Genomic DNA, 20,881 nt, shown 5'->3' on the forward strand with positions numbered 1-20,881 from the left:
TTCTTGATTTATTTTTTTCCCCCCACAGTTTAAGGCTACCATAATACAGGAACAACAAAATCTTGTGGTCTTGTTTATCCCAAACGTACTGTACCACTTTACCATCACACTGGCTTCTCTTGTCATAATGCTTCACAAAAAATCAAAACAGTTTGCATACACCAATGTTAGTAGAGAAACGGTTTCCTTTTTTTCTTCTTTCATTTTTACACCAAGCATCAGCAAAAACACACAATAAATTAATAAATTAACACACAAGCGATCTACAAATGCTTTACAGTAGTTGCAATTAACAGTGGTTGAAAACTTCTCTAGACGTACGGGCGTGTCAGCCCAGCGACAGTCCGACAGTAGATCCGAGCGATGTTCATCTCGCCCAGCCGGGCCGCCATTTAATGTACTACAACTCACAATCTACCACGATACACACAGACACACACACACACACAACTCTTTCGCTTGCAACGAGTCTCTCCAGATAATAAATTACACATCTATATTTCACCTCGGAGAGTGACAGGGAGACGGGCTTCTCTCGGTCTTATTCCTCTCTCAACTTTCTCTTTGTGAAATCACTGATCACCCGGGAAGAGCTCTGCCCGCGCGAAATCACTGATCACCCGGGAAGAGCGAGAAGAGCTCTGCCCGCGCGAAATCACAGATCACCCGGGAAGAGCTCTGCCCGCGCGAAATCACAGATCACCCGAGAAGAGCTCTGCCCGCGCGAAATCACTGATCACCCGGGAAGAGCTCTGCCCGCGCGAAATCACTGATCACCCGGGAAGAGCTCTGCCCGCGCGAAATCACAGATCACCCGGGAAGAGCTCCGCCGGTGCGATTCAGCTGCAACGCCTCCTCGCCGAAAGCGCAGTTCCTCAGAATTCACCACTAGAGCTCGAGATACATGAGATTCACGCTAAAACGACATTAGATTAACGTTACTTCACCCCATCCGTATGAACGTCACTTGCTTACACTTGATAGAAAAAATAATAATGAGAAAACAAATACAAAAAGTGGTAAAAATGGTAGAAAAACATTAAGATGTAGCTTTCAAATCGAATTATCGATAATACCGTCGAAGCGCCGCATGGCCACAAAAGTCACAGCGAGTTCAAATCAGCGTCACCCCTGTCAGTGGTTCCAGCCCACAATGAAATACTGGACTTAATTTGGACTACAAAATTCAACTGGACTTAGCACAATACTTCTGCAGGGAGGTGAGTGACTTGTTCAACTTGAATGAAAATATAAGGCATTATAAGAGCATTATAAAGATGCAAGATGACTTCTGGATAACTAGATAAATTCTTTTCTCGTCAAACTAATGTTATGATCAGTGACAAATGTTCTTTGCAGAAAGCTGCTTTTGTTAGAAAAAAAGTGAAATCTTACTTTAATGTCAGCCAGTTTGTTCCCATACGAGTCTGTCAACAAATCACTTTCTACCCAGGATGGGCTGCGAATATGACTGTCAATATTCATCCATCCATTATCCAAACCGCTTATCCTGCTCTCAGGGTCGTGGGGATGCTGGAGCCTATCCCAGCAGTCATTGGGCGGCAGGCGGGGAGACACCCTGGACAGGCCGCCAGGCCATCACAGGGCCCACACACACACATTCACACCTAGGGACAATTTAGTACGGCCGATTCACCTGACCTACATGTCTTTGGACTGTGGGAGGAAACCGGAGCACCCGGAGGAAACCCACGCAGACACGGGGAGAACATGCAAACTCCACACAGAGAATGACCTGGGACAACCCCCAAGGTTAGACTACCCCAGGGCTCGAACCCAGGACCTTCTTGCTGTGAGGCAACCGTGCTAACCACTGCGCCACCGTGCCGCCAACTATCAATATGTATTGGAAACAGTTATTTACTGAAAATAATGTAGTGTCTCATATCGAAGACCTTTGCACTTTACATTAATGACTTCTCATTCATTGATGCTTATGGTGAATTCATAGGTACATATGGTGACTTTTTCTTGAATTCTGCAGTACATGATTATGCAACCCTCATCCTACCCAGCTTATGTGGTTTGTTATCACTTTCACGATCTTCAGAGAACGAGGGGGAGGCAAAGAGACAACGAGAGAGTGAGAACATCTGACTTCGCTTCAAAACGTATGTGAAAAATAATCATCTTGCTGTTTTCATTATCCACAACTAAACAATTAATTTAGTCAGTGCAAGGTTACAATGAAATGCTTGGACTTTCATTGGAAATCGATTGATGGATGAAAGCCCGTAAGATACTCGATGGTCTCCTTTCCTCTAGCTTGTTTTGGGGTTTTTTTGCTCCAGTTGGTGCTTCTGCATTTAGACCTTGATTGAGAAACTGAGGTAAACCCGCCATCCAGGTTAATAGCTTCTGAATAGGGTTTGTGTTCAAACTGTAATTCAAACCGAAGCACAACTCATCAGATGAGGGCCTTGTAGGTGCAGACCTTCTTCTTTTTTTTCTCCTTCTTACAGACACACACTGCTAAGCTAAAACGATTGCCTGCAGTGGAAATAATCTCTTCACTCGATTCTGTAGGATTCAGCAGAAAAGGCAGATTGAAGTGAAAAGAGAGAGCTCGCCTGTTTGCCAAAGACACTGCATCTTGGCATTCCTGAGACCAGTAGTCGTTCCTCTCTATTGTATTGTCAGACCAGTTGGACTGTGGTACTCTTCAGTTGGCATTAATTTGGCAAATAACCTGCTAGATGCAAGAAAAAATAAAAAAAGCCATTGCAGATTGGTTGCCCTTGCAGCGGGGTAGCGTTAGTGAATGACTTGCGCTTTACGGCAAATGGAATGGACTTTAAGAGTCAGGATATTGTCAGTATGCATGATTAATTGTCTCTATGGTGTAAAAACAGAGTCTCCATGAAGAGCTTTGACAGGGCACTTCACTGTATAGCCTGATATCCTGTTTGTGATAGCCATGCGCTGCAGGGATTACTGCCACAGAGTAGAGGCATAGAGCAGGTAGTTATGGCTTTCCGTCCCAATGTTTTTGTTTCTCACAGGCCCAACGTGTGTATTTTCGCTGTCACGGAGTCATGATACTGGGATAACATGGAAGTATTTGTTTCGCGTCAGTGTGAGTTTGCAGGCCAGTTGTCAGGACTTGACAACCTTGGCAGGCTCAGTAGACTGTCGTACATCGGTCCACTCCTGCATGGTGTTCTGCAAGGCCTGGGTCTTTTCCTTGTCTACCTGCACATAGTCCACCTTCTCATCAGAAGTCACGGAGGATGTGGAGGGCTGTGGGGGGACAAACAAGAGAGGAATGACACACCGGCTTCAGGGCAGACAACACTGTGATACGAGAACAAACAAACAAGACGACGTGAATTAAAGCCTCCAAGCATCACTCTGAGCATGTATACTTTTCTGTGCGGACTGGGTGAGCCAGGCTGAAAGTCCAGCGCTAGATAGTCCACGTTACCACACTTCCTCGGGGCGGGGCTGCTGGTGCCACTCACAGCTGGGGAGGTAGACGCTGGATTCTGCTAATGGAGAGCAGGAGAGGGCGATTTACCAACACAGGTTCCTCGAGTAAGTGTCGCACACAGACACGCTCATTTCAAAAACAAGAGCCACAATGGGCCCTAGTGTTCTCCTTGAGGCCATTTGGGCTCACCATAGCAACGTAATTCTCCTCACTGTCTGCAGAGTCAGTGCTGGTGATGCTTTGTGTGGAGATTGGTCGACAGTGCTGGGAGGACATGGAGTTCATAGTATGCCTGCAGCAACGCAGAGAGAACCGTTAATGCCTCTGCCTTTTGACTCCAGCAAGTGACAGAATACAGTTATGACGTGTACATTAAGATTTCTTGTGGGTGTGTTTTTGTGTGTGTTGGCCTAGGGAAATGTTATCTGGATGACTGATATGAGACTCACATGGGCCTTGTCCAGGACATGGTGATTGGGCTCTTAAATGGCAGCTCATCAATGATCCCATTGTTCCTCAAATCCAGAGGTGTTGGTTTTGCTGTGGAAAAAACAACGACGGATCGTGTCAACACCATTCATTGTCTTGAAATACGGAAAAAAAAAACATTGTGAAGACAAATGAGTTGTTGTGAGTTTTTCAGCAAATATTCATCAGCCTCAATTTAATTTTGATCTTACTGTATGACCCAGATAAGCAAACTAGACCATCAGGGAGGAGACTAGATATTGATATATGATGATCCAAAATGTTTGTCTCTGGGTCTGATTCCCCAAAAAATCTGACAAAATGATTTACAGCACACTGACGGGGAGACACAGCACCAACTAGAGATACATCACCTCATCGTTGTTACAAACACCTGTTTTTCCAAAACACCCTTACATCTCTCAAACGCACAAACTAATGCATGAGGTGAGCGTAGATATTTGTGACAGAGGGCGGTGCTTGTGCAAAATGAAGACATTCTTTCACGAAATGCTTCTTCCTCAGAGAGAATTTTTGCTGTCAGACTTACATTTCCTGTTCGGTTTGAGGTTGCGGTTGATGGGCGGCGGCGTGACGTCACTGAGGCGCCCTGGTCGGTGACACATGGAGGCAGTGCTGCCCTTACGGGCAGGTAGTGTAGCAGAGAATCCTGGGAAGTCGAAGTGGTGTGGGCCAGGGCTCATAGGAATGTAGATATTTTTGGGGCTGTCGGCCTGAGCAGCACTGAGCGGCGAGGAGCCAGGGTTCATGGGCACATAGTTGTCGTCCGAGTTGCCGCTGTCCGAGCGGGTCAGAGGGGCTTTGGTTCTCTGTGCCGGCAGACAAAGGTCAGCTGACTCTGACACTCTGGATTCATGTCTTGTTTGTGGGAAAGGAACTGTACAGCAAATACTCTAGACAAGTGGTTCTCAAGCTGTGGTGCGCGTACTACCGGTGGGACGCAGAGCATCCCTCGATGCTACGCTAACAGAAATAAGCAAAAGCTGATCAACCCCATTAAAATATTGCAGAATATAAAACAGTTAAAAAAATGTTTGTGATTTACTTAGCAGTATAACAGTGTTAGAGGGTGCATACATGCACCTGTGCTTATGTCACTCACTGAGATCATGTTTCTATGGTCTAGCTAATCGGCGGATTTTAGGTGGTACTTGGGTGGCTTGATTTGATCAGAGGTGGCGGCTGGTCCGAAAAGTTCCGAGAACCGCCGTTCTAAACAAACTCTGAAAGTTCCCTCCGTCTGCTCGAGTCTCAGAGAGTGCACTGAAGCAAGGATATTGACTCACCAGGTAGGAGCTGAAGCCGTCATTAACAGACTCCACAGACTGGCCTGAGTTGTTGAGGAAGATTGGACGCTGGTGGCTGTTAGTTTCAAAGGAGGATCCTGAGGAGAGAGGTGAGCAGACAAATCAATACCCACCATTGCTGTGAACTTCAACAGGAAATGATCGCTGTGCAAGTCAAGTGCTTTAACACTAAACCCACACGAGCCCGAGTACCGTGGTCATAACAAGAGAGGTTCACTGAGGTGAAAATACCCGACATCTCAAGGTAAACTCAATTTAGAGTCATGTGCCCTTGTGATATAAACAGAATGCAAGCGGCGTTTCATTAAATGCTCCAGTGGGCTATCATTAGTGTTTGTCTGTGCAGATGGCACAGGTGTGTGAACAGCCTGTGGCCTCACTAACAAGGGCCAGAGGTTACTTCCTGTCTCTGGCTATGTAAGGCTTGAGTAGGAGCTTGGCCGCGCATGGAACACAGTGTACTAAGAGGCCATGCATTGTGTCTGTGAGGTTTTTTTTTTTTTTACTACTTATCCGCCTGGAATGAGGCATTCTGGAGCAGGCTGCATGGCTTGAATTTCATTAGTGTCTCGGCAGAACAGTGTGTGCTAGACTGGCCTCTTTGTCTCTGCTCGGTGAAATCAGTACAATGAGAGATAGAGGGAGAGCATAAGAAAGACAGAGGAAGGGAGATACACTCTCGTTGCAGTGCAAAACGTTGGGGAAGTCATACTCTGAAGTTTGCAACATGCAGAGAGGCAGTGTTTAGTAAGTAATATATTCATAGTATTGCTTGTAATCATACTACCTCTGTGCAGTTTGATGTTCTCCACGGCAGGGAGGGTGTTCCTGCGAGGGATGACGGACACGGCGGCAGTCATCTCTTCGTTCTGACTCCCTACTGACTGAGGGCTTCCCCATTGGCTCTCTGACCCCTGGCTGGGCTTGGGGGGCCTGGGAGGAGGGGCACAGGAGGACTCAGAGCTGGAGGGTGTCAGGGCATTGTGGTTCTTGTCAAACGTCCGGGGGATCTGGTAGAAGGAGCCTGGCGGCGTGGGGAGGTCATAATTGTCAGGTGGACGTTCATCGCTGTGTACGGTGGCGAGGGTGTTGCAGGGTGTTTTGAACGTGTAAACGTCTTCATTCTCCAGATTAAACTCTCCTAAGCCACCGAGAGCGGGAGACTCGGAGCTGTAGCCCCGGGGCAGCACATAGCAGGCCTCCTGGGGGGAGTCGGCACGCACTCCCACTTGGTGTTTCCCGGGCTTGGGTAGGCTATAAAAGCCATGCAGCTGGGTGCCCACACCGTTCACACAGTGGGAAAAGCCATGGGAGAGCTTCTGCACTGCCGAGTCACTGCCCACAAACAAATTGCTTCGTGTAGACTGAGAGAAGCTGGCGCTCCTACACACACACACACACACACACACACACACATACACACAAAGTCAGTCTTCCTCATGACTCTCGCTTTCCACAGTGCCTCACAGCCTTAACGTAATGAGATGTGACCCCCTCTGACACAGACACCTAACACCTACCTCACTGTCAGCTCCTCTTCGACAATGGCAATATACTGAATCACACCATCTATTCTTAGTTATAAACAGAACACAATTAAAACAACATGCCCGTCTAATTAACTACATGGCCACTAGAGGCCACTACCACACTACAGGAAAAAAAACACCCCAGAAGATCTCTCTTGCTCAGGTCACTGCTGTTCATAAGCGACATACCTTTTACATCAGTACCGAGAACCCATTTATCGAACATATCCATGTTGTTTCGCCCCCGGCGTAACAAGCCGGCACGTCAGCGTGGATTCCACCATGTGGAAGGAGGTACGGCGTGCTTGTCGGGCCAACGCTATGACTTTACCACACACGGCTCCTCCGCCTAGGTTAAGCACCTTTGGGACACGGCTCATTTATTCTGGCTGTTTTGTAGGAGTTGACCTTGAGCACCAAGTGGGGGCGACCTCACAGCTTAAGACGTTTCTGGACGGTTAGCTTAGCAAAGACCCGGCTGGGTTGGGCGCGGGGCGCGGGCGGGAAGCCCTTGGAGATTCCGCGTTATAAATCATTACCGGTGTCTGGTAAAAGATTTCATACGTGTGTCTCGGCCACACCGCGGGGCTCTACCGGGAAACTTATTTCAGCCCTGATCATGATCATGACATTTTTAAAGGACTAACGCATCAATTTAATGCAACTAATGTGACCGTGAGGCTTTGCTCCCTGACTCCTTCCATGTTGGAGGGGCTGCGGTGTTGCATCGCTGCTGTACCGAGTGCAGGCGCTGGCGTCTCAAGATTGTAATCATTAATCAATAACTCTGTTCGTCGTTCTGCTTCCCATCGCTGTGGTTTCATAGCGGGCTCTTTACAATGATTAAGCCGTAAATGTACGGGCACACCATCACACCAACGGAATTTCATTTTGGCTGGAATCGGAGGGCCCCGCCAGATCTCTCGCCTAATTAGGAGCGCCGTGTATTAGAGGCCCAGTGAGGGATGACGGGCATATCTGCATAAAGCCAATGCGATGGATTGCGGGGGTTTGATTTCCTGCTTTTCACAAAGGTCCTACATGGCAGATTTATGTGCAAATTGTGCGGCTGAGAGGGCAGCTCCACCGCGAGTGAGTCTAAACCTATAGGGGTGATAAATTGCAGCCTCGACCTCATTGATCATCTCCTGTGCCGGCCCACGGCTGAATGGCATCGTTATTAAAGCCGCCTTTGATTCCTGGAGCCGGGCACGTTGGTGACGGGAGCCGGGGTGAATGTTAATGCAAAACCCAGGAGGGAATTCAATATGGACACTTTGACCAGGCTGGCAAGGCTACAGCCAGACAGACATGCAGTTTGTTTAAAAAATAATTCACCCAACTTCAACGTTTTGTGCCATTGTTTGGGGGGGGGGCAATTTTCAGGATGTTTTTTTCCCCTCTTTTCGGTTCCATGCATTTCTGCTTCATCTAGTACCACATTTTTCAACATTTCATTTGCAAGACTACTCCCTACTACTTACTTCCGTCCTCCATGGTGACTATTTTTCAACATTATACGCCGATTCTTACTCATGTTCAGATCGTATTGGGTCTGAAAAAATATCTTAACATAAATCATTTTTAGCAAACATGAAATTAACATTCTCTGCAATCAAAGCACCTGTTCAAATCTTTCTCTGCAGCACTTTTTCACACACACACACATTTCAGCTAGCCGTCCTTTCCTAGCCTTGTATATCCTGTATATAACAATATTTGTGAGAGCCCCCCCCCCCCCCGCCAACAGCGTGTCTACGGCTAAGAGGCTTCTAAGCTGAGGAAGTGCCATAAACCTGTACGTTGACCTACATTATGGGATGACAGGAAACTGACACAGGATGCTTGGGGGTTGTGACCCTTACCGCGCACTCTCCGTTTTCCTGCTCATGCACTGGTGGAGGAGGAGGTAGTCCTGGGGTGCGCTGTTGGAGAGCGAGCCGTGGTGAGACTGGCGGACGGGAACGTCGAAGGTGAAGAGCACCGGCTGGCTGGAGTGGATGGGGGCAGACGACTTGCGCTCTCCGATCAGAGGGGCCATGGAGCCCGTGACGTCTGCGCCAAGGGAGCGAGGCATGTGGGACGACCTGCCATCTGGAGACAGATGAAGAAAGGAGAAATTGGAGGAGCAAGGCAGCTGTAAGTGATTGAACAGTTCACCCGCAAGCATTTTACGATGCCCATCCTGTACCGAGATATGTAATGGAGACCTTAAAAGCAATCACAGACCTGATATGGTCTGAATGTGCCGAGGGCTCCTCGGCTACAGAGAGTACTGAGCCTGGTCTGGTGAATGCGGCCTCGACAGTGTCAGTGTCTTGTCATTACTGCACTCAAATGGCAGCAAAGTTCAACGGACACAGAAAGTCGTGCGTGCAGTGGCTTTCAGTTCGCCCTCTTAACGTGATCAATAACGAAGAGGAATGCATCTCATGGGAACATAACAAAAACAGTCCTCCTACGTTTTGTGCTGAAGGTGGAGATTAGCCAACACATGCTCCCAAAACACATCCTCTGACCGGGGTCACAGTGATCTGTCTGATTTTATCGAGCTGCCGGTTTTTTTTTGTTTTTTGCACAGTGGGCCTGGTGCAAACAACACCAGCCTTCCAGTTTTATATTTTCTGTTTGAGGCATCTCTGACATCTGTATCATGGCGTTGCAGAGTGGAGACAAATCTGGATGCTGAAAAAGAGCGGGCAGGAGGCCAAAAAGAAGGAAGCGCACACTGAGCCGTAGGAATGGCGAGTGGGCGGCCCCGCAATCCATCCTCCCACACTGCTGTGTGCAATGCCGGCTGAAGGGAGTGGACCGAACACTGTCAACGATCATGTTGCACTAAAACTATTAGCTAGCTTTCAATGCAGCAAGCACGGCTGACAGGTTTTACATAAGCATGAGCATAGAAGACCATACAGACTAGGGTTCATATATATATTTACATATATACACATATACATACACACACACACACCAGCATGAGCATATACGACCATACAGACTAGGGTTCATATATATACATACATACATACACACACACACACACACACATACATACATATACACACACATATATATATATACATACACACACACCAGCATGAGCATATAAGACCATACAGACTATGGTTCATATATATACATATATATACATACAAACAGACACACACACACACACTAGCATGAGCATATAAGACCATACAGACTAGGGTTCATATATATATATATATATATATATATATATATATATATATATATATATACATACATACATACACACACACACACACACACACACACATTTATATATACACACACATATATGTATGTGTATATATGTATATGTATATATACCTGCTATGTATTAAAACTTTTCCTGCATCTGTGTGTATGTATATATATATATATATATATATATATATGTATATATATGTATATATATATATATATATAAGGCATCCTTAATAACTCTTCTTCATGTTTTAATACCATGAAAGCACCTGTGATTTATCTTATTTTGCCATCCTCCCACTCCCTAACGAGACCTTTGAAAGGCATCTAGGAGATCAACGGGGCCCCGACAACAGCCACCGGCCTGTGAGGCAAGAGGACCACACAGAATGAGCAGGACCGGCGAGGCAGACAACAGACAGAAATGCAGTGTGTGTCCCATAGCATGTGTGTGCATGCGTGCATACGTGTTTGTGCTGTAACTGTGTGTGTGTGTGTGTGTGTGTGTGATGTTTGGGGTGCGAGAGCAGGGGTGGGGCGGGCTTGGCCGCGCCGAGGCCCAGTTAGCCGAATGAGGTCACCTCCACGCCTGAGGGGAAAAAGGCCTCTCTCTGCTTTGGGGTCTCCAAGCCAATGGACATCAGTGAGACACACATGCAGGGACCCCACCCCCCCAGCCCTCCCTGCCCCCCCCCCCCATCGCCCATGCAACGATCCTCAATTACACCATTGTTCTGTGGGATCCCGCTCTCCCAAGGCTAGTTAAGCATCATCTCCTTTCTCCACAAAACGCTTTACAAAAGCTTTCACCCAGCGTGGTGAGTAGTGTAGTACGCCTACTGACACAGGCGGATGTATTGATCCCCCGTGCAGAGATCGTCCCCCCCCCCCCCCCCCCAAGAGAGCCGGGATAGAATAACTCTGTTCGAAAAGCAACCTAAAAGAGAAGATACATCATTTCTAGTAAAAGTAGAAGTAAAAAAAAAAAATCACAGCTTTATCGAAACTCGCGAGGTGTTTGTTTTTCTATCCGCGCTGGAAATAATTTTTTTCATTAACCATCATACGCCACGGTCAGAACTGGGGCGAGATGAGAGACTACCCTCCTCATCCTCTGATGGAGGAGCTTTCATGGCTCATCGCTGACACTAATGGGTCCACTGATCTATGTCGCCACTGGGAAGCTGCTCCATTAAGACAATGGAACCACAACACCAGGAAACACAACAAATGAGATGCAACAAAATGACAAAACTAAAGTTTAAAAAAGGAAAAAATGGCTGTCCAGGTTCTTAAGAGTAAAATTCCCGATGGCGGCTAATGCAGTGTCACACGTTGTGAGGTGGCAGGGCGTGACATCAGTACGGGTCATAGAGAAACAGTACTTCAGCGCACCGTTGCTTGGAGACCGACGATAGTACCACAACACGGCCACCGGTAGCCTGAGCAGGGGGTACCGCCATCGATAAAATGTATAACACAACATTTATCCCCCATTTTTATCGCAGCGAAGATGAAACCTCACCCAGAAAACATGCACTCGGGTGCAATAAGAGACACTGTCCTTGCCATTGCATTCCTCAGCTTTAAACGAAAAGAAAGGGCTGACCATGAAACCCAAACGCATTAAAAGACACGCTGGATTGGCGAATGACTTATGGCTATTCTGGGTCAAAGAGCAACCCAGTCCATGAGCAATTTTCCAATTATGTCCTATAATACATCACCTACTGTCTCATCTGCCTAGTGCCCATAATCTAATAGAAGCCGACTGCTGGTCTCAGGGGGCCAAATTTAGAACCCGGCTGGATCAGTAAGTACAAGGACGTCTTTGTCGAGTACTCATTTCCTCCCAGTCTGTCCAAAATTAGACAAGGACATAAGATAATATAATCTGAAATCAGATGCCAAAATAGAAAATATCACTGATCCACTGAAACAAAATCTGAAATTTACATAAATATATCAAAAATAAAAAACTTCCAACTTGAGGATTTCCAGGAGAGAAAAAAACAAAATCAGTCTCCTTAATGGTTTGATAGGAGATTGCACTGGAGCTTCAAATGAACTTCAGACATGTCGTAGTTGCTCGCTGGCCTAGGAGAGGTAGAGCGCATCCCGCCGATGAAAGGTAAAAGGTTTTGAACCCCCCCCCCCCCAACAACAGCCATGTGTCTCGCCCGAGTGTCCTTGACCAGGACGCTGAACCCATTCCCGCTCCCTCAACGTGGTCTACTCCGGCTAGGAGCAGCGGGCACTATAAAAAGACCAGCATGTAGAAGTGTCTCGTATCAGTGTGAATTGAAAAGAGAGATATCTGTCGTGGCAAATGGACCCATCTGTTTAGACCGCTGGCACTTGCAAAAGCAGTGCCAAGTCCCAGGAAGCCTCAATCAGGTGACGGGGCATTTGCATTTGTCAGAGTGTATGTGGGGGGCGGGGGTGTGGGGGGGGGGATCTCTACCATCCACCACACTGACACAAGTAGATAATGGAGCCATTAGTCAAAGCAGCGTTGGGATGGGTAGACAGGCTTCCCGAGGCACTGATGGGAGCTGGTAGCACAGAGACCGAGCGGGCCAAGAGCCCCGTGCAGAAGGAAGCAAAATGGCATCCTCTGCTCCGCTGCTCGCCAGAGTGTAATTAACAAAATGACATGGCTGTCTCCCTCTCACTCCAATACAACACAGAGACAAATGGAGCGGAGCAGGGACATGAGAGCATTCCCTGATCACATTACCCTCCTGTGCCTGCCCCTCCGCAGCATCATGTGAGCACCACCCCGGACCACACCACAACATCAATTTGCCTCAAAACGCCGACTGATCAATCCTCTAAAAGGCCTGGCTGAGGCGGGGGCCCATGAATCAGAGAGGGAGGCTAATTTTTTTAAACGATGACTCCTTTTCAACCCTCTGACCTCACTTTTTGCATAATGATCTCGGATAGGCTGGGGGGTGGGCTTAAATGGTGTGTGCGTATCATATTCAAAGATGAAAACGTAAAAAAAAAATGCGGTTAGTGCCGAGTTCATTATGGAGTATTGTTTTTCACTCTCTGACTGGAAAAAGTGAAAGCCATACCTGGCATGGGCTGTACAGTTGCCCGCAGCTAACAGCCAAAAAAAAAAGAGGAAAAAAAAAAAGGATAATTTGCTCTGACAATGGATTACAGAATGGGAGTGAGTTCAGAGTGGAAATACAGGACTCACAGTGAATAGAGAACAAAATACTTCTGCACAACATCTTGCAGCAGGGGTCCACACAGGGAGCGAACCGAACGACGACTCGGACCTGCCGTAACAATACACCCAAGGTCTAACACCCTCCAGGATCCTAACCACCATGGAGAAAGACCAAAAAGATGGGAGACAATGCTGAGGGGGGGCAGTCAGATCCCTGTCGGGTCGAATAACGGGGGGTGTATTTCTAGCAGGTGAATATGTCCGTCCGTGTTAGCAGTTCGCCAGAGTGGTTCCTGACTGGAGAGACCGGCGTTGTCTAGCTGCTTCCAGTGACTGCATTTACTACTGCATCCTACAATGCAGCCTGCTAATCTGTACAGGGATGTGCCGTCAGCAGGTCGGATTTACTTGTTTACCACAGTATTACTGCGTAGTATCCAGCGGCGCCGTAAGTGGGTATAGTGTTATGAGGATTCTAAGGGCGCCAGACTAGAGGGGGCGCCGCAACGGTGCGCAAATTTTTGTTTTATAAATTTATTTCTAGTTTTTACCTTTATCTCACCCGATTACCCAATGGCATATGGCCAGAGCTTGTCGAAGACCTCTCTGATTCACTGAACGTGTGATTCACGAGCCACAGGAAGGCGAGATCCACAGGAAAGAGCCCACAGGTTCAATCTGGGCTGTGGTGGTATCACATTCCCTTTTGTTAAGAGCATTTTATATGTACATTGGTCAAACTAAGAAGATGGGTCCCTCATTGGAGAGGCTGTTGATGAGGGGATTGTTGGGCAAGCTGGTAACATGGGATGAAGGTAGAGGAAGGGGTTTAATGTTTAGAGAAATCAGGAAAATAATAAAAATAATTATTTGATTAATTAAATAAATAAAGGGCGCTCAGTCATATTCTTTATAGGGGCGCAAAATCCCTGGCGGCACCCCTGGTAGTATCACGCTCCAGTGTATATTTCATCCTCAATTCACACAATTTGGTAAAATCATGGTTAAAATAAGAAGATTTCCCCCTCCTTTCCTCCCCAGTTGTACCCGGCCAATTACTCCACTCTTCCGAGCCATCCCGGTCGCTGCTCCACCCCCTTCTGCCGATCCGGGGAGGGCTGCAGACCACCACATGCCTCCTCTGGTACATGCGGAGTCGCCAGCCGCTTCTTTTCACCTGACAGCGAGGAGTTTTGCCAGGGGGACGTAGCGCGTGGGAGGAGCACGCTATTCCCCCCTGAGTTCCCCCTCCCCCCTGAGCAGGCGCCCCGACCGACCAGAGGAGACGCTAGTGCAGCGACCAGGACAAACACCCACATCTGGCTTCCAACCGGCAGACACGGCCGATTGTGTCTGTAGTAGGGACGCCGAACTAAGCCGGAGGTAACATGGGAATTCGAACAGGCGATCCTCGTGTTGGTAGGCAATGGAATAGACCGCCACGCCACCCGGACCCCCCCAAACAAGAAAACGTTTGATGGAAGATATACAACAAGAGTAATTCATATCCAGTACTATTTAATGAGTGCATGCTGCCAGAGAGACAGATAGATATTCACAAAACCTCCTTTGCATAAACAGTCCACCAGCCCCACTTGAATTGAGTTAACATAGATGATCCATATTCAGTCTGCACACAGTCTGTGTGGCTGCTACCAAATTAGAATAATTGTGTCTGCTACCTTAACCGTAACTGGAATCAGTTCGTTGGTACAGTAATTGCAGGTACCGAATACACAGAAAATAAAGGGTAAGAGTGGAGCGTTCACTGGTCGTAGCCAATGAGCATTTCTTCATCATGGATGCTTTGCAAATGCAAATCGACAAGCGCTTCAGAAGGGTTGATGCTCGATCCAACGGGGTGTAGGCACGGAAGTAGCCATGATTGGCTGTTTCGTCAGCCAATAGACAGCGCGGAACCTCGAAGCGCACTGGAACATTTAGCTAGCTAGCTTACAACTGACCTTAACATTGCCAGATCGTACTGTAATGATAGCTAACGTTAACACTTGCTAACAATGGAAATTCAAAAAGAGTTTAAACCCTAACCCTAACCAACAACCAGTCACGTCTACTTCTGTGCCTACACCCCGTTTGATCTAGCATCAACCCTTCAGAAGGGTATCTAATGGAAGCGGCAGAACGACCTCCTCCCTCCACACCCACTTCAACAACTAATCACTGAATCAGAAATTTTGTTGTGAAACACCCAAATAGTCAAAAGCAAGCTATTTTATTTGCTGATATTGGAATTTTCGGCCTAAAATCATGTTAAAATAACAGCTGGCGCTCATTTTATTGCAACTTTTAAGTATGTTTTACACAAATATATCCCCCATACAGTGAACTTCACATGCCGCAATGGCTATTCAGATCATAAGAAGAACTGACATGGCTAACTGGTTATGATGATGCTGTCAAACAGGGGAAAAAATGTTGGGACGAAACATAAAGTAAGCCGAGCATTATAAATACGCTCCTATGAACTCACTGTGAATAAGCCCGAGTTTCACAAGCACTGCCAAATGCATTTCAAGTGAAATGAAGAAATGAGGAAGTTATGGGGAAATTACTACCCCCTATTAACTGTAAGATTTTCAGGGCGAGTGGCAAATGGCAACAGTTCTGCAAAAGGCCTGCTGATGGTGAAATTGAGATTACTAATTGCAATTTTCAGGGAAAACAGGAAGGCATATTTCTGAAAAAGATATCGTATTCAGCTCATCGGACGGCCCCTGCGTCAGCCTCTGGTTCTGAGACACCAGTTACTGTGAACAACTGCAGCGGTCTGAAAAGATTTGACTCTTCGCTGCCATTTTGCCATCGAAAACTGCCGAGGCTGCTGATCTGGGAGGACTTCCTCCGTCGTCGTTCTTGCCACCTTAAGGGCGACGATGGATAAAAATAATGCACACTTAATTATTTTTGTTTTTTCTTTGTAAGAGCCAGACAGTGGAACGAACAAAAGGAGAGGGGGAGAGAAACAAAACAGCGAGGCAGCTGCCCTCCGAAAAAGAAGGAACAAAAAGCAAAACAGAGGACTGCTGACAAGTTAAACTCATCCCTTGGTTCAGATTGGCCTCATCTTGCAGTTCAAACAGCCTGCTGGTGCAGAACAAAGCCCGTGATTGATGAGATGATGTTCCATTCATTAGATTGTGCTCGGGGGTGGGTCTGCCTGGGTACAGACACATGCCACACACCCAGCCCTTAGTATCTGATAACAATAGCACCAGCACCCATCAACAGATTGTAAGTACCGGAAAAACCATGTCACTGCGTATGTATCTCTGCATGGCAATCGGGGGCGCTATAATGACTAACCACTAATCCAGAGAGTTGTCCGGTCACTCTTTTCTTTCTTTTTTTTTTAGTCGTCTTTGTCATTGTTTACAGTTAGACGTGTGAAAGGCAACTCGCGACATTATCTTTTGAGCCACTTCCCTTTCTTGTTTTAAACATGGCTTCTTGATAATAGATGATGCACCGCAGAACCCAAATCATGACCCCGGCCAGCATCTGCCCGAGTTACTTCATCCTGTTCGTTATTTGTGAGGGGGAGAAATAATGATCCTCCGCTTTCACGACGTTGATGACGACGATGATGATGATGAACTCAATATCCCCAGTCTCTGCCAGGCCTTGGGTGCTGTCAAGGTAACCAAAAGTGATATTCTGGGATGCGTAGCATAGGCAGCAATAGCAGCAGCCTTGCCTCCAGACAGCCCAGTGGCAGCAGAAACCCGACCTCCCAGTACCAAGGAGTCTGGTTATTTAAACAAAAATCGATGGCTATGAAGGGCACTTTGGGAGGGGAAATGGCAGACATGCATGCGATGAGAGAATGAGAAACAAACAGAACAAAAATGTGTGTATGTGTGTGAGTGAGAGAGTGTGAGCATGCGCAAAATGTTGTGTGCTTGTGTTGTTTGAGCTCTAATTTATAGATTTACAATCAGCTTTACAATCAAGGCCTTTTGTGTTCATGCTGACAATTACCAATCAGAGCAAGACAAAAATAGATTTTTTCCATATATATATATACACACATACATATATATATTACTTTTTTTTAATATATATATATGTATTATTTATTTATTTTGATTTCCCCCCCTTTTTCTCCCCAGTTGTATCTGGCCAATTACCCCATTCTTCTGAGCCGTCCCGGTCGCTGCTCCACCCCCTCTGCCGATCCGGGGAGGGCTGCAGACCACCACGTGCCTCCTCCGATACATGTGGAGTCGCCAGCCGCTTCTTTTCACCTGACAGTGAGGAGTTTCACCAGGGGGACGTAGCACGTGGGAGGATCACACTATTCCCTCCAGTTCCCCCTCCCCCTTGAACAGGCGCCCCAAACCGACCAGAGGAGGCGCTAGTGCAGCGACCAGGACACATACCCACATCCGGCTTCCACCCCGCAGACACGGCCAATTGTGTCTGTAGGGACGCCCGACCAAGCCGGAGCTAACACGGGGATTTGAACTGGCGATCCCTGTGTTGGTAGGCAATGGAATAGACTGCTAGCTACCCGGACGCCTAGATCTTCATATTTACTATACATAGGATACCTTTTAGAAAAAGAAACAATCCTACACCAACAGATTAACATGTGCTCCAAATATTTGTGTTTTTAAAATTCTGATTGAAAATTTGTGCTGCAAAGGGATTATAATGATGAAATAAACCGAGCATGCACTCCCACGAATATGTGGGCATTGTACAATATTGTATGTTGTTATTTGGGGACATCATTCAATATTATATGTTGTTGGCAGTTCCGACCATTTATTGATATTGTTTAAAAGAAATTGTGCTTCCCTTTTGTGTGTTTCAAAGTGTGTGAAAAAGAGGGAGAAAGAGGGGAGGGAGGGAGAGCGAGAGAAAGAGAGAGGAGGCGCTTTCAAGAGCTGCATGACAAATAGTGCTTCATGTATACACTGCCCTTGGTCAACCTTGTGGTCCCAAGACACTCTGACGTCCAGACAGCACTGATATACTGGTTTCTACCTGAACGGCTCAGCACCCTCTTTGTTCTCACTCCAGGAGTCCCACAGTTTCAGCAGAACTGGTGTATATTAGATAAGACGGTCGTGAAAGCAAAACCTCAGGTACACGAACCTCTGACGACCACCCCAAATCCGTCTGCAACAAGGAAAAGGGAAGCAAAGCATGCATCGCCTACTCATTTGGGACAATTGTCTCCCTTTTGTTTTTGCACTATTTATTTATTTACACGTGTAATAACAGGTCTTGGAAGGGGAACTTTGTTTCAATCTAGGTTTTTCATTATATTTCAGTGGTACGAACATGTTGCTGGGTTGAACGATGTCCATTCTTCAAGGAGTCAGTCGCTAATATCCGCAAAGTCCTACCGCAAATACATAAAAGAAAGGCCGTATTTATGAGCCGTCCGCTTTCAGGTCGTGTTATCCTCTGTGATGGTGACTAACTCTTTGGGATTTTAGCGTTCCTCGTGGAGAGAGGGAATTCCCACTCTGCTGGATGACATACGGGATCAGCGCAGCAGCTGCCTCCGTGTTGCATAACCAGAAACAAGCTAACCGCTAAAAACATATGTGTACACTACTTCAACCAGTCACCCCCGTTCGGTTCCAGTTATCATCCGTGCAGCTTAGGCCTTATCAAACTGAAATCACAGAGCTCGCAAACCACTAGACGCGCTGTTAACAAGAAGCTCAGCATTCAAAGGCTGATGTGTAAACACACAGTTGATTTGTGCGTCGCTCCAGTAAAACACATAGCTCACGTCCAGAAGTACGAACTGTAAACTTGCCTGTTAAAGAGAATGGCCCGAGATGGATAGGTGACGATGGTGCATCAGACGGGAATAATGAAGCTGGGCAGCAAGTCAATTTTGAATCGGGTCCGAACTCTCACATCATCCGCTTCATCAACTGACTTTCTCTTTACCATACATACGCACATATCATCATATCATCAACAGCATTACAAACAATTATATACACACACACACACATACAATGAGTACTTTAAAGGGTTATTCCGGTATTTTTAAACCTTAGCCAATTTTTCCCCGTCACTTGGGGTTTAAATGAGTAATAGGGGAAAATATTTTTTAAATTGGGGCATCTGAGTAGAGTGGCGGTCTATTCCGTTGCCTACCAACATGGGAATCGACAGTTCGAATCCCCGTGTTACCTCCGGCTTGGTCGGGCGTCCCTACAGACACAATTGGCCGTGTCTGTGGGTGGGAAGCCGGATGTGGGTATGTGTCCTGGTCGCTGCACTAGCGCCTCCTCTGGTCAGTCGGGGCGCCTGTTCAGGGGGGAGGAGGAACTGGGGGAAATAGCTCTATGTCCACGCGCTACGTCCCCCAGGCAAAACTCCTCACTGTCAGGTGAAAAGAAGCAGCTGGTGATGCCACATGTATCGGCGGAAGCATGTGGTAGTCTGCAGCCCTCCCTGGATAGGCAGAGGGGGTAGAGCAGCGACTGGGACGACTCGGAAGAGTGGGGTAATTGGCCAAGTACAATTGGGGAGACAAAGGGGGGGGGCAAAAAAAATTTTTTTTGGGGGGGGGGGGGGTGGGGATTGGTCCAGTATTAAGTGAGAATGCTTCAGCCAGCAGCTGCAAAACGGGCTGCAGCGTAATCCTTGGGGGCAACTGCACCCGTTAAAGTACGTCCACTAGGAGTGCTTGTTTTTTCCACTGACAGCCTCAGATTGTTATTGTGTCTGACAACATTATGGAAAGGATCCCTACAGTGAAAGACCTTTTTCTTTACATGTCGCCTCTTTCGGTCTCTGTTGCAACATCCCTTTTACTGCTGCTACTATTAATGCACGGGAGCGTGGTTTTGGATGTTTGCAAAAGACTAAGTCATGCAGAAGAGCCGATCATTCATTCAGGTTGATGCTAGATCCAACGGGGTGTAGGCACGGAAGTAGACATGATTGGTTGCTGCGTTGGCCAATAGACAGTGCGGAACCTCGAAGCGCACTGACTGCCAGACTGACAGACAGAGCAATAGTTGGGGCGAATTAAGTTAATGTTAGTTAGCTAGGTATGAATGTGTGTGGGTGTGTGTGTGTGTATGTCAGCCCTGTGTGATAGTCTGGTGGCCTGTCCAGGGTGTCTCCCCGCCCGCCGCCCAATGACTGCTGGGATAGGCTCCAGCATCCCCGCGACCCTGAGAGCAGGATAAGCGGTTCAGAAAATGGATGGATGGATAGTTAGCTAGTTTAGTTTAGGAAGAGCGGGGAAACAGCAGATTGACGTTAGACGCAGCTCGGGCCTTCGGCCCTCGCACCTTTACTAACCAACTCTATGTCAACGTGGATTGTAAAAAACACACAGCTAAATAACTATAAAGCTAGTGTTAAACAACGCTAGCTAGCAACATAATCCGTGACTTCATATGTAGTCGAAGGACCCCGTGTCGATGTTTCAGTGCGCTTCGAGGTTCCATGCTGTCTATTGGCTGATGCAACAGCCAATCACGGCTACTTCCTTGCCTACACCCCGTTGGATCTAGCATCAACCATTCATTTGAGGTAGCCTACTCTGAGACATAGAGGAACTGCTAGCAAAAATTTATCTCGAAATTCATGGCTGAATATTTAGCTGATTTCGACAGTGTGGATGAGGCATTTCAATTCGATGGCCGCCCGTATTTATTTGAGCCAGAGTATACGGATGAAGAGC

The 20,881-nt window shown here is 47.1% G+C and overlaps 1 protein-coding gene across 1 annotated transcript in view; it reads right to left on the minus strand.

Moving 5' to 3' along the window:
- gab2 (GRB2-associated binding protein 2) overlaps positions 1-20,881 on the minus strand; it is a 47,572-nt gene continuing 26,691 nt past the window's right edge. Inside the window, exons 3-10 of the mRNA XM_056283112.1 lie at positions 8,642-8,870; positions 6,035-6,630; positions 5,227-5,324; positions 4,470-4,749; positions 3,901-3,991; positions 3,641-3,743; positions 3,387-3,509; positions 1-3,261 (exon numbers count right to left, since the gene is read on the minus strand). Coding sequence (XP_056139087.1) covers positions 3,118-3,261; positions 3,387-3,509; positions 3,641-3,743; positions 3,901-3,991; positions 4,470-4,749; positions 5,227-5,324; positions 6,035-6,630; positions 8,642-8,870 — 1,664 coding nt within the window. The 3' untranslated portion in view covers positions 1-3,117. The remainder of the gene's footprint in view (positions 3,262-3,386; positions 3,510-3,640; positions 3,744-3,900; positions 3,992-4,469; positions 4,750-5,226; positions 5,325-6,034; positions 6,631-8,641; positions 8,871-20,881) is intronic.

The sequence above is a fragment of the Lampris incognitus genome, chromosome 7 (assembly GCF_029633865.1).
Source record: "Lampris incognitus isolate fLamInc1 chromosome 7, fLamInc1.hap2, whole genome shotgun sequence".
NCBI classification, from domain to species: Eukaryota; Metazoa; Chordata; class Actinopteri; order Lampriformes; family Lampridae; genus Lampris; species Lampris incognitus.